The 15532-nt window shown below is 33.7% G+C and overlaps 1 protein-coding gene across 2 annotated transcripts in view; it reads right to left on the bottom strand.

The window, feature by feature from the left end:
• LOC145284716 (uncharacterized) overlaps nucleotides 1–15532 on the bottom strand; it is a 242171-nt gene that overhangs the window by 105183 nt on the left and 121456 nt on the right. For both annotated transcript variants that reach the window (XM_080133631.1, XM_080133632.1), the window contains exon 3: nucleotides 5360–8264. In XM_080133631.1, the coding sequence (XP_079989757.1) occupies nucleotides 5360–8264 (2905 nt within the window). The remainder of the gene's footprint in view (nucleotides 1–5359; nucleotides 8265–15532) is intronic.

Genomic DNA, 15532 nt, shown 5'->3' with positions numbered 1-15532 from the left:
ATGGTAGTCAACAAACACTGCAATGACTTAAAGTTGTCGAAATTAACAGCAGACAATTTTAAATGCCTTGTTTTTGCACAAGGTTTAACCTCAAGAAAAGATGCAGAAATCAGATGCAGAGTTCTAACAAAGCTAGAAAACGAACCGAACTTGACATTGCAAAAATTGACTGAGGATTGTGAAAAAGTGGAATAATAAAAAATGAAGCAGGCATTACAAATATAAAAAAAATAACCAAGAAAAAAAAAAACGCCAACCTACAATACAAGATAGTACACACAAAATTACCCCTGAAAGTCCGAAAAACCAAAAGCACCGAGCCCTTGTTTCAGATGTGGTGGTAAACACTGGGTCAAGAATTGCCCATACTTAACAAGAAAATGTCTTATATGTAATAAAATGGGACATAAAAGCTCTCACTGCAGGAAAAATCAGACCAAAAGCCGAGTGCGGCAAACCATAACCTAAGATGCCGTAGAAGAAAACCTACGTAAATATATAATGGTCAAAATTCTCAGCATGGATATTAAATTTCAGTTAGACAGTGAATCGGATCTTACAATACTAAACTTGGTAGAAGAAATTACGAAAACCTACTATGCTAAGAACCCATAGACCGGCAAAAGCACCCGGAGAAATCAGTTTGAGAGGGGGGGGGGGGTTGTGACGAAACCACCCTCTGATTGGACTCAACCACCGTCCATATATACTGGAACTCTTAAAAGTCCCAGGTAAGGCTCTACTTCCGGAGCCATAACAATACCCCAACATTAGTAAGTTTAAAAAAAAGACAAAAGAGCCTAATTTGAGAGAATTAAATCAAATGTTCATGTGTGTTGGAGACAGGAAATCATTGTTTGGACAAAAATTTCCCCAACAAATTATTTTTAATCATATTCTGTAAAAACAAAATAAACAGCAATTAATTTGTAAAAGTAGTGTTTTTTAAACATTGAAAAAGAAATATGAGTTTTTTTAATATATTAATATATCATTATACAATTATATAAATTAATTAATTCAAATTTGTTTTGTTGATTTATCATTCTTATATCACCACGAAAACGGACTTTTATTTGAATCAATAGTACAACATTAGATTTTGAAATACTCTCGTTATATAATAGTAGAGATGGACGATCTATGGACAGTCATTAGAATAGGTAACTTGCATATCTATTTTTTAAACACTTCATAATTAACATCTGATATCATTCATTTTTATTGTAATATTTTATATTTTATCTACATATGTGCAATAGTTTTGTCAATATTAACAGTAATTAATTAAAATGATTTATAAAAAATAACATAAGAAAAACTATTCTAAACATTGATTGCCAAATGATATAATTGAGAAAGGAAAAAAGAGGAAAACTGGCTATCATTGTGACTAGCTGGCTATTTATCTGTCTCTCCACCCTACATTCTATTCCTCTCTTCTGTTAATGATACCATATGTTTTTTATTGTTTTAAATTCATGAGGGTGTTGTTGTCATGAAACTGCCCTCCCAGGAATTACTTCCTCTTTTTTAAGGGGTTGGGTTTACCCTCCCAGGTATTATATCTTCCTTTAAAGGTAGGTTAATTTATCAGATTTTATTGTTATGAGACCATCTTCTTAAGCACTAGTTTCTTTTGGGATGGAGGGGGAATAGTGTAGTATTTTTTGTTGTTCCTTCTTCTTTTATGGAAAAAATCCTCCCAAGTTTTACCTCCTCTATTTTGGAGTAGATATTGTAACATTCTACCAGACATTACTTCCTCCTTTGAAGGTCAGTGTATTTGGTTTGTTCATCATGACATCTTTCTTCCCAGCCTAGCAAAAAAATATGTGAACAAAGAGAGAGCATATATTTTTGAGTATATATATCTTGTTCTCAAATTTTTATGTACATGTAAAATTAGTGGTGGGATGATTAATCAGAATTGGAATCGTTAATCGTAAGAATCGTGTATGGGGGGGGTCGGAATTGCATCGTTAAAACATATCTTAGATTTACAATTCTTTCATTACAATTCTCTTATATTTTTAAGTTGAACTGTTTGTTTGAAGTGAGATTAATGCTCTCAAAAATTTATGATAAAAAACCCATAGAACTTTTCATAATATATTTAATATGATGTACAAGAATTTTATTAACTACTTTAAAGGTAATCTTTATTTATCTTAATGAGTTTCGAAATTTCTTTGAATTTTTTTCTTGAATTAAAAAATTTTTTTTTTTTTTACTTTTAGCTTAACTTGCTTTTATATTTCACCATTTCGTTTTTTAGTAATAAATGCTTCTCTACATTAAAAACTGACCTTGTGTCTAACTATGCCATCATGGAGAGGGAAGTAAATAGGAAGTAATATGGCAGATGAAAAACGTTTTTCGACCACCATTATAACATTACAATACTTTTAAACCCTGAAGAATTTCCGCCATGCGCACTTGTTGTTCTAAGTTAAGTAGCCACTAGTTGTGTTTAAAACTTAAAACAACAAAAAAAGCGCTTTAAAATAGTAAAAACACTAAAGCTATTTTCGTTTTGAAAGGGGGGTTTCAGGTGCCCCTATTATCCCAAAGAACCAACTATGTAAACACTTTGCAATATTTTTCAATAATTATTTTTAAAAAATTCTTTACAATCAATTTTTACTAAAAATTAAGAAATTATTTTCTAAAATATTTTGTTTATATATGTTTACATTTTGTTTTTAAGTAAAATTAAGAAATTAATTTTTTAAATATTGTTTATCTCCATCTTCATTCAAAAGGGTTACTTCTCAATAGCTTTACCGGTTGTTAACCTAAATTTTCCGAATGTCAGAACAATGCTCGTCTACCGGACCTACTTATCTAAGCTTCACCAATTTTTGTTATTATGATTTTTATCTGTTTTTTTTTTTTTGGATGGATTTTTTTTTTTTTTTTTTGCCGGAGTTTATGTAATTATTTACAGGAAAATTGGTGAGAGTCAAAATGGAATCCGTACTATTTTTAAATATTATTTTCAAGTTTAATTAAAGTTTTATGATACCCCTTTCTTATTGTTTTTGTATTCTTTTGTTATTTTTATTTATTTATTTATTTCTTTTTACTAGATTTAACAAACAAACAAAATGAAAGCAAAGCAAAGCAAAACAAAACAAAAAAAACATTTGGTACTTATGTACTAATGTTACCGTTATTTATTTTTTTTAAGTGCCTCACCCAATGTTTGAAGAGTTTTTAATTGTTTTTTAAAGGAAAATTGGTGAAAGTCAAAATTAGCACTTGTGGCGATAAACAAAAAGCTTTAGCATGTACGTACCTCTCATGGAATGTTGTAGATGAAAACACAGTGTAATGTTATTTGGTACTAGTGCACATATTGCTCCGCGGTATTTTTAAATAGTACTTTCAGGTTTAATTAAAGTTTTACGATACCTGTTCTTATTAAATTGTTATGTGAAAGTACGCATGCTATTTTTAAATAGTACTTTCAAGTTTAATTAAAGTTTTACAATACTTGTTTTTATTAAATTGTTAGGTGAAAATACAGAATAGGTACACAACACCCTCTTGTCCCTAAGGTAAGAATGGCTTTCTAAATAATGTCATTATTTCAGCACGGCTCAATAAGTACATGAGTACCTTTTATTTTCTTGAATAAAATAAAAACTACTCGACAAGAACTGTTTTTGTTTTAATAATTATTTTTTATTCAAAAATAAAAAATAAAAATTTCAATTCTTCAAACCATATTTTTTTCCCAAAGCTTATTGGGATTTTTTTTTAATTACCATATTTTTCATGAACATGCTCTAAAAATCTTTTAAAATTATCTAATATTTTTTTCACTTTTTGTGTTATAAGCCTCTCTATACATGGCCTCATCGACATGAGACCATTTCATTTCTCCTACTGATCCCAATGTGTATTTCAGTCTTCTTTTAATACGAGACCAGTAGGCTTCAATATTGTTGGTGCAAACACCAGCAAGCAGATCCACAAAATTTTGTGAATGGTTTATAGTCCTGTGAATATAATTAAACTTGAAAATAATATTTAAAAATAGCGCGGATTCCAATTTGACTTTCACCAATTTTCCTGTTAATAATTTTATATAAACTCCTGCAAAAAAAAAAAAAAAAAAAAAAAAACTCCATCCAAAAAAACAAAAACATATAAAATCATAAAAACAAAAATCATGCGCAAATTTCAAGCCAAAATAAATAAATAAAAAAAACTAGGTCACACACGCAAAAATTCTTTCCTTGTAAAAATAATAACTTCTCCCTCAATCAAACAATGTACAACATCAGAGCCGATGCGTATTTCGCTACAGGTGTAGCATTCGTGTATGTCCGCCCTTTTTCTTTTTTAATATATAAAATAACTCCTAAAATTGATTGTTATTAATTTCATGGCGCATGTTTAATTCATGGTTAAAATATTTGTTTTGACTTTTATCTTCAATGAAAGAAATTTTACGAAAAAAAATCAAATCGTTTTCGAAATTCCCTTAATTGTATTTCCAAATTTTTTCGCTACACAAAAACTTTCGATTATATAATGGTATATTTCAAAACAACAATTCCATGAGAATCGGAATCATACTTGGTATCGGAATTGTTAATCAACATTTTTGTGGAATCGGAATCAGAAAAAATTTAGGAATTGTCCCAACACTATGTAAAATGTTAAAATTAAAAGACACATAAAAGGAAGTATAGTTAAGTTTGCATAAAAAAAAACAGATGAAACAAACAAACGTGTCTCTCATCTCTCCTAATTTTTTTTTAACTAGTTTTTCCTCTTTTAGTAATCTTATTTATTTTTATTATAACAACTGAAACTAACTAACAACTGAAAACGCTAAAACAATTAAATTGAAAAATAAAATATCTATAATAAATTATTGCAACTTATATCATACACATAAAATTTGGAAATTTCAATAACTAAAATTGAAACAAATTCAATATTTTTTTTCAACTAATAACAAAATATTAAAATGGCCGACTAGTTATAAAAAATGGGAATACATTGATTTAGGTAGTCAGCCTGATGCTCTCCTAACTGAGGTATAATTTAAGCTGATTATATATTTTGTAGTTCTAAGTATTTTTTTTCTGCTGCTACTACTGTTTCTTAGGTCCTTATTGAAAAATGCACAGATTTTAAAAAACTATGTCAGTGGATTATTTTTTTAAAGAAACTGAATACATTTTTTCTTGTTAAGAACAATGTTAGACTCACTATACTTATGTTGATGTACGTAAACAAGATTATTTTGTACAATAATATATTAAAAACCCCATATTCATGTAATGATTTTAGTTGATAATAATAAGAAAATCTAATTTAGTAAGAATATTTTACTTACCGATTAGAGAACTGTGAGCATATCTAAGGGCATCCATTATAACACTTTCAACAGCATAATTACTTTGATAATCTCCTCGTGGTGGATTACGATTCAAGAAGTTTTGTAATAACCGTTCAAATTGGCTTGGCAAATGCTGTATGAGCTGATAGTGGATGGATTGAGAATTAAAATTCATGTAAGTAATCATCAGGTCTCTAAGCAACGGAAACAAAGGATGGGAACGATAGGCACTAGATTTATCCATGATAAGGTGCTCAATAAAAGCTTCTTGTGAAGACAACATTGGTGGACGGTGGGAGAGTTTACAATTTGAAGAAACAGATTCACTAACAGGATGAGGAGGAAACTGCATGTGTTGAAGACCTGCTTTTGGAATTTTAGCTTGTGGTGGTAACTGTACTGTTTGCATTGCCTGAGACATTTGATTGCCCGCTCCTGCACTTCCCAAGTTTGTAGACCAACAATTTCTCTGAGAGTTTATTTGAGACAAGTGTTCATTGTGTATACCCGGGTGAGGACTGGATGATATTTGATTAGGTGCCAAATTACTTATAGACAGATTCCGCATCTCTATATTATGTGGCATAGGATTGGAAAGAGGTGGAGATTGCACAGAAGATTGAATGCACTGAGTAGTTGATGACTGTCGGTAAGAATTGCGAGGACACACGTAGTGAGCATTCTGTTGCTGCTGGGGTATATTCGAGACATTGAAATTGACGGGCTGAGAATAATCTTCCTGAGGCCAGGGTGGTTGAGTGATTAAATTGGAGCCACTCATCAGACAAGTTTCATGCAAATATTCTTGTTGCTTGCTAACATTATTATTAAAGGTTCGGTTGTCTGTGTTTGATTTAAATGGTTTGATTGTCGATGCAATTTGATTTGGAATTAAAGAACAAGACTCAGAATTAGAATTATTTGTAAAATTAGAATGATTTATGGCTTTTTGTACACAAATTCCAGGATATGCAGAGCCTGAATGGCCAACTGGATAAGACACTGGTTGACCAATATCAGAATTATGAGGTGAACTGAAATTGCTATGAGAAAAGTTTTGTGATTGCTGTGCATGTATATTAGAAGGGTGAGAGCATGGGTTAGGATTATTAACCATACGACAGTCAGTGTTACCTCGTTTACAATAGTCTGGACGATACATATTAATGCTTCCATATTGATTTTGCTGCTCAGCATTTAAAGATTCCTTGCCAAAATTGGTGGGAAAATCAACAGCTGTGGCAGAATTATCTAATCCCGTTTGTGGTGCAGCTGTTGTTGTTGTTCCTTGAGTAAATTCATGATAAGGATTTATTGTAGCTTGTCCGTTATTACTAGGAACAGTGTAGGGTGCAACATCCTTACTATGAGTGAGACGAGGAAGAATCTTAGACTGAACAGTCTTTTGAGACGTATCGGAGACAGGGGTGGGATTAATATTAAATCCATATTGAGACAAGTTAGTTTGAGACATGTTAGTTTGAGGCTGACAAGATATGAACGATTGATTACATGCCGCATTTGATGGCTGAGAAGATGTATACTGTTTGGCAAGAGAAATATGCTCCCCTGAATTTTGGTTTAATCTCCTAGGTGGCAGCATATTTTCAGTTTTTACAATTACCTGATTGGAGGTCGCATCTGATTGGTTAAATAAAGCTTGCGTTGATTGTTCATTTTTTATTGTCATGTTATCTTGTGATGATAAGATGTCATTACTCTGACAAATTGAGGATTGTGAACTAAAGCTTTTCACACTAGCTGCATCCCCAGAAAAGTAACCTTGGTCCAATGGTGACTCAAGTGTTCGGCCATTATTGGCTTTTTGCATTGAAGCGAGTTGTTGCTCATCATATTTAAACATTCGAGGAGCACAATTTGTCATGGATCGCATAGTTTGATGTAAACAGCCAGACTGCGATAGTTTAGCTGAATTATTAAAGTGAGGACTATTTGACATTTTCATATTTAGATTTTGAATGTTCACGACTGGCGGTGATGGACGGCCATATTTATTTTGAGGCTGCACCATGTAGGCCGAGTTATGTGGATGATAAATATCGAATTTTCCTGTGTTGTAACCAGAATCCAAAATCCTGTTATCAGAAGTAAGATTGTGGCTAGGTTCATTTTGTTGATATTCTGCAAACGTTACAGTCCTTTGGGTAATGTTAGAGCATTCTGATGAACGAGAACAATTTGGAAAATGATGATGAGTTCCACCGCAACAGCTACGTGTGATGGGAGATATATAGGAATGCATACAATTTCCATGAATATTTGGCTGAGGATTACTAGGCATTTGATGATAATTGGCGGATTTATTAATATTTGATGTAACTGAAGATGCTAATTGTGTGGGTGCACAAGGGGTTTTGAATCCATGATTTAAATCAGCATGAAGTGGTGAATTAGTTGTTTTTCCTATGAATGAAGATGATTTGCCAGGATTAATCATTTTTCCAGCCATACAAGGTACTGGACCTCCATTGTTCAAGGACTGAAAATTAGGATTCATCATTCGCTGCATATTTTCCTTGCCCATTGAAATAGATCCTCTTGATATTCCGGAACCTTTCATATTCAGTGGAATTTCTGGCATCCTGGGGATCTGGTGACCTCCACTATCAGAATGGCAATAATTCTCATCGTTTTGCATGTTATTCATTTGGTTAGTTTGATCCATCATGTAATCAATAAGATCAATGTCCATGCTGTCTTTAATTCCCATATCTTCACAGATCTCTTCAAGTAACTCGTTTGGTAATTTCTCATCATCCATATCTTCTTGAAGAGGAGATGCTGGTGTTGTGGGAGAACTAAGTGCATCCAAACCAGAAGCTGATACTGAAGTAACACTTGAAGTTGACGGACTGCGTGGTGCATCACGATATTCCATTAACTGAATTAGAATAAAATAAATAATATTGTAAATAAATTAATAGAAAATAAATCAATCTGGTAAAGAGATAAAGAAAAAATGTTAAGGAAATCAAATACAAATTAGTGTTATTCAAAAAGTTTTAGTTTATTAGAAGAAAAAAATGCTTTGAAGACTTAACATACATTTTATTGTATTAAATTTAAAAATTAATATTTAGTTTACTTACCTTTACCACAGTTTACTTATGTATTTGGTTAAATCTGTAATTATGTGTTGTGTTGATTATCCACAATCATAAAAATTACAACTTTTGGGATCATCGGAATCAGAAAAATGAGCTTAATCTCTGATTCCAATAATGATTCTTTTAATTTTTATTTTTTTGGAAGATGGGGACGGGTTCTATTCAAAAGTTCAAGGGGTGGAGCCTGGCCTGCCAAAACTTATAGAAATTGATTTTATTTAATTGATAAAAATGATTTGGACTATTTGAACTAGCATCTCATCTTGGATGTTATTCTTACGTTTTGTACCTTTTTTTAGGTACGTTTTGTCAAACTTGGAAATCTATATGGATTTTGAATAGACATGTACTTTCATCTAAAAATTCAAATATTTCAAATTTCCATTAAATATGATCAACGGACACTAAGCAAAATTCCTTGAATTGCAATTTCTTCTGAAAACCACTTAAATTTTACATATCTCCTAGAATCAAAATGATATAATGGACTTTGATTCAAATGAGAATATGAATTCTAAACAAAAGGTTTAGTAGCATTATCTATATATATAAATTCGTATTCCTGTTGTATAGCCGGGGGTTTCATATTAAAGAGATAGGATGGGGATATTCATATTGATGAAGGGAAGATACATTTATAGAGTTCTGTGATGTTCTTATAACATAGGAGGGAAGAGGGTGATCAGTCCTTTAACACAGAAGAGGGGACAGACAATACTTGGAAGGGGGTCATACAAAGTTCACATTAAGATGAGTTGAGACAAAGTGCATATTAAGGATTACACATTACCTTTGCTTGTTGAAAGATGACACGATACAGTTTTACAAAAACATGACGATAACTTTTTTATTATCACATCGACCAGTCGAATGATGATGATGTCAAGGAATTCAAAGTCGTTTTTACATGTTTAATGTTCTACCCCTTCGCCTCTAAGGGGGACCCTCCTCATGTCAGCTCTGTCCGGCTGACTGTGCTGACTTCGATCCAGACTCGACTGCTTGACTCCAACTCTCAATCTAACTAAAAACTAGCTCCTATATTGAGAATTCCCTTTCTGCTATGACGTCATGTATGGCTTCAAAACGTGACCCACTCACGTGGCTTAAACATACATTTCGGCACATGTTCCCAAACATATTTCTGCACATAAAGAATTCTCAACCTATTTTTCAACCTAACCTATTTTCAATATATTTATAAATTGCATTATTCTAGCTGACCTTATTTTAATTCATTTTCATAAAAAGACTTGAACAATTAAATTCTTTTTACAAACAAACATATCTAAACTATTTTATATGAAATCGAACAATGCGAAATCCTAACATTCCATTTTCTGAATCTATCCTGAACCTTCCTTACAAGGTTCGAATCTCGGTCTATCCTAATCTCATTTTCCACTTATCTAAAGTTTTTCTTACTTACAAGAAACTTTGTAATCAGTTTTCGGCCAAAGATTTGGCTATTAAGGGGTCAAAGTTCAACGATTTGACCTTTGAGAACTCTACCAAACTCCTCCGACAATTTGGGGTCTAAACACTTGAAATTTTAGATATAGGTTCCTTGGACATGGATCTAACTTAATAACTTGATTTGAGTCCCAAACAATAAATGTTAAGGGGTCATAATAGGGGTCAAAGTTAAAAAAAAAATTTGACCTCTGCGGTTTCTACCAAATTACTCAGACAATTTCTGGTCTAAGCATTTGAAATTTTACATAAAAGGTATTCAGAGATAGGGCAAGCTTTTTAATCGGTTTGGGTCGAAAATTGGAGCTACTAATATATAAATGTATGTATGTATGTGTGTGTGTGTGTTTGCATATCTGCCTAAAACTTTTGACAGAGGCGATGGATTTTTACAAGATCAGTATCGTTTTGAAGTTCGATTATTCAGATGACAAATATCGAAAAATTGGCTAAAAACATTTATATCTCCACCTGGGCACTTTTCTACAGGAGGGGGGGGTCGCTTTTTTTGCCGATATTTTCAAAAGTCATCCTCTCCTTTCGATTGTCTAACCTTAATTAATACCTACATCACTTCCAGTTTGGCGGTGGTCATAACGATAAAAACGTCAGGTTTTTTCCCCATTCTTTTCCTCCTTTGTGGTACAGGTTTGAGCCTGCCTTCCTACTACCACTTTTTTTTCTTTTTTTTTGCTCAACATGCAACGTCGGGCACCCATGCTAGTAGATACAAAAGGTCTATTACTTTAATACTTCATTCATTCCTATATATATAGTATTATTCTTGCAAAATAGACGATTAAGAGTTGATCTCATTTACATATTACATTAAGGGAAATTGATTTATTAAATAGGGGTGTGTTAGTTATTGTTTATAGCGAGAGAATTGTTTCAAGTTTATTATTTAAATTTGATTTATATTGAGAACATATTTAATTTAATTTATTTTTACCAATATCGATTTTTTTTTATAAACCAATTTCAGTTAGTTGAGTTTTGAGTTATTTCCCTTGGACGCTTTCTTCTTTTTGTTTTTGTTTTCTTTTTCGGCGGATAATCGAACTAAAAATAATTCGCACAAACTTTCAAGCATTATTTTTGGAATCAGTTCAAATAAATAATTTCCATGATTCCGCAATCCAGTGGATTTTTATTTTAAAATAAACAAACAATCCAATTCAACTATGATTCTTGATTAAGAAAAAAAAAAAAAAAAAAAAAAACTTTCATTTACGTTTTTTTGCCAGTTTTTTTCTTCACATTTTTTTGACATTGTAACTGCTAATTTTTTTTTTTTTTTAATAACACAATAAGTCAAAACTTTTTATAACATAAAAACGTGTATTTCGGTTAACACAAATTCTAATTTGGTATTTTTGAAACTGAATTATTTACGGTTTGCTTTTGTTGCAACAAATCGTAATAAAACCTATCTAGACTAAAAGAAATTCGCTTAAACTGGAATATAGTCATAAAAGGTGCTTAATATCAGGAGAATAGCTTCTCTTTATATCCCTTCTGCCGAAATATCTGGTGGAGAGTTTGTTATGTACTTCTGCTTTTTTCAGGGTGAGGGCGAGGATTACATTTTCGTTTTTTCATTCGTTCTTTTATTTTTGAAATTTTTGTTGGGGTAACAATGGAGTTGACATATAATAATGAAAAACTCGTCAATATTCTTAGTATAGCAGGTGTGGCCAAACTGAACTTCATGTAGACTCTGGCAATGCTGGGTATCCATGCTAGTATCTTAATAATCTACATAAAATTGGTGCAAAACTGTTTGAAGTATTAATTTTACCTGCTCTGGAACAGGTATTCTTCTAATATATATGATTTTCAGAATGTGAGAGATTATATATAATAAATTCCACTGCCAAACAATGTCGCAGCCCACAAGAGTCATGACAGTCAACGACCCGGAAGTCCAAGACTCGAGTTTCACCCTCATTTGGGCTCATCAGTTAGACATATCCAAACTCAGGATTTGAAACCCTAACCTCTTGCATGTGCGGCAAGCATTCAATCAGATTTCAACGTGGTTTGCTTGATCTGTTTTAGTTAATAGAATTTCTTGTGTGCAGAGTGTTTGATCAGTTGGCAGAGTGCATGCCAGAGGTTTGGAGCTATTAGCTGGTTGGATGACCGCATCCCTAGTCAAGACGAAGTAGGTCTATTTCAAAGTCGGATTTCGGCGCGGTTTACTTAATCTGTGTTAGTTATTAGAATTTTTTGTGTACGAGGCATTTGCTCAGTTGGCAGAGTAATTGCCTTCCATGCAAAATGCTAGGGTTCCGAATCCTGAGTTTGGGTGTGTCTAACTGATGAGCCCAAATAAGGGCGAAATTCAAGTCTTGGACTTCCGATTTGTTGACTGTCATGGCTCTTGTGGTCTGCGACATTGTTCGGCTGTGGAATTTATTATATCTATATATATATATATATATATATATAGATATTAGTTTTAAATGGTAGTTCTACAATAATTTCTCAAATTCAATCAGGGATGTGAGTAGTTAACAACAACTAAACATACTGAAACTAACATGGCCATTCCATGAGTTTTTGTATATGGAAATGACAACACACAAAATGGCAGCTAAAAACACATTTAAAATAATTTGAAAAATGTTTCATTTGCTGAAATTATTATCATCACTTCCAATGAAGGTCACTTCGATGTATAAAAACGTTACCAATACAAAGACAAAAATAAAAAATGAGAAGAGAAAATAATTTATGGATAGAAACAAACAATTTTATTAAAAAAAAAAAAAAGAACCCTTTTTTTTTTTTTTACACAGGAATCACCACTTATTAGGGCTCAGAGGCCACTTGAGGATAAGGGTTAATGGTCAATGTGATTATAGTGTTTTTATCATAGGTAGTAGGATTTTTGTAAGTTGGATCACATAGGGGGAAACGGTTCATCAAGAACTTGTTTACATTGAACTTGAAGACAATCAGATTTGTTTCTTGCAAAATTTCTGTATATGGCCCACCTCACCACAACAGTAACACCTAATTACCTGCCTGCCTCCTTCGTTCTCTCTAGTTTTAAATACTAGCCCCTACTCTCTACTTGGTTTTTTATTTTATGTCTATCTCCATATCTTGGGGAACTGGCCGGACCCATAGCCTCAACTGATATCTGTAAAAAACCTCCCTTGGTCCATCTTCATACCCCTGGCTTGCGTGGAGGTGGATCTTCCATTTAACATCTGCTAAGACTTTAGCTCGTATCTCATCACAGCCATCTTCACATCCCTATTGCTGAGACCCTCTATATCTGTTTTCGAACTAATTCGCTTCCCGTGGCTACCCCACTATAAGCGCCTTCTGCTAGTCTACCTATCCTTTGCATATAATCCTGTATCCCTTCTAGCCTACTCTGTTTCATGTTCACTAATTCGACTATATATTTGCTAGGGTTTGCGACAATTCCACAGTAGACCTCGAGGGACCTCTTCAATTCTGCTCATGTTAAACTTTCATTGTTTAACATGAGTTTATTTATGAATTGTCCGACCAGACCCCTTGTGGTTATTTTTTTATTTATACATGGAGGTCACCACTTATCAAGACCCGGAAACCACTCGGGGATAAGGGTTATTGCATGTACAGTAATCAATGGGATACTATCGTAATAATTATTAGTATTGGAGATTTGAAAAAGTGCCTTACTTAAGGGGACGGTTCATCAGGAATTTGTTTATGTTGGACTTGAAGACATCCAAGTTGTAGTCAGGTGGGAAACAGGCAAACAGAAGAGAGTTCCACAGGCGTGCACTTCTAAGAAAGAAGCTTTGTTCATGGAATCTACGTTTGGTTTTGGCACAGATAAAGAGTAGGAAAAATTTTTGACAGTAGTTTCAGCTGGACGGGTGTTTATTGTGAAAGATTGGTGAGGGGGGACCAGAGATTGGAGCTCAGACGAGCACTTGCCATGGAAGTAACGATAAAACCAAGACAGGCTCGGAACATCTCTCCTGTGGGAGAGAGGTTGCAGGGAAGAGAAAAGGGCATTCCCTACTAAGCCAGGAAGCCTATTTTGTACTCTGTCATGGCAAGATAGGCTGTTTTTAGCAGCTCCTGCCCAGATGTGGCAGCAGCACTCCATCCTTGGATAGATAGAAAATTGCAGCATAACTCCATCCTTGGATAGATAGAGAATTGCATCAGTAGTGAAATATCTTCTCACGCAGTAGAAGAACCCCACCATTTTCCCAGCGACCTTGGCAACAGACTTGATGTACGTGTTCCACTTCAGATCAGGAGTAACGGTCAAACCCAGAAGTTTGTCAAAACATGGAGCCTCTCCAAGACGAGAGCCGTTCATTTCAATTGATGCCAGATGGGGATCAGAGTGTTGATGATGTCAAGATAGTAGCTTGGTTTTAGATGCATTAAAAGTAACCAGCCACCTCTTCCCTCACTGTACCACACGCGAGAGAGGAGAGAATCAGAGAGAACTATGTCATTTACGGCCTTTGATGTGTTGCCATAGATGGTCGTGTCATCAGCATAGATGTCAACAAATGATTTAAGTATGTGTTTTGGGAGATCATTGATGTAGATCAGGAAGAGAGTTGGGCCCAGGATGGACCCCTGAGAGACTCCAGCATTAATACTGTGGGCCTCTGATTTCTGCCCATCAACCACTACTCTTATGAGCCTATCAGACAGAAACAATTTAATAATTCAGAAAACATCTCCAGTTATACTGTAGCTGGAAATCTTGTGAAGTAGGCCTTTATGCCATACCTAGGGACCCCAATTTTCCGTTTCAAATTTTCCTTGATTCTGTTTCCACTTTCAGTTAATTCCATTTTTTTCCATTTTCACATTTGCAAAATTTAATTTTCCTTATCTATATATATAAAAGGCAAAATGTGTGTGACCATTTTGTGTATGTCTTGCAAAGGCTTTTCTCGCACGCGCTCCGGGGGGGGGGGGGGTTACGCTCGCTTACAAGTGTTTATATAGGCCCTATATAATAATATCTAAGATTTGAGAACGCGTGTAGCGTATAGATTTATTTGCGTCAACTTTTACAAAATTATTGCTATTTTGGCTTCTCATGTGTTGATTCGGCTTTTTCGTATAAAAAGCGAAACTAATTCAAAGTTAACAGCCTTCTCGGCATCGCGCCGGGAAACGTTCAGACGCAATCAGCTTTGATCAATGTTGTATATCAGACAGTTGCTATTCAATCTGGACAATTTGGAGCTGGTTTCCCCCTCCCCAACATCTGTTGGGGGAAAAAAAGTCAAATTTGGGTAAACAAACCCAAACGCAGCGTGACTTCTATTTGACCTTCTTAATTAGGTCAAATGGAAGCAGCAGAGTTAATTTTTATTGCGGACACCTGTTTTTGATAGTTAAATAAATAAATTCAAACTTGTCTCCGTTGTATGTCGTGGTGGCCCAATGGTTAACATCGCAGATTTTTTTTTCACACTTTAATTTCCAACTTTGCCTCAAGGGTTCGGGTTCGATCCTCATACTCACTTACCAAAACATTTTTTTTTTTTTTATCATTTTACCCCCCCCCCCCGTTTTGATTTAC

Source organism: Euprymna scolopes, chromosome 9, assembly GCF_053919585.1.
Source record: "Euprymna scolopes isolate OS-2025 chromosome 9, ASM5391958v1, whole genome shotgun sequence".
NCBI lineage: Eukaryota > Metazoa > Mollusca > Cephalopoda > Sepiida > Sepiolidae > Euprymna > Euprymna scolopes.
This window is presented reverse-complemented; position numbering and strand designations above follow the sequence as displayed.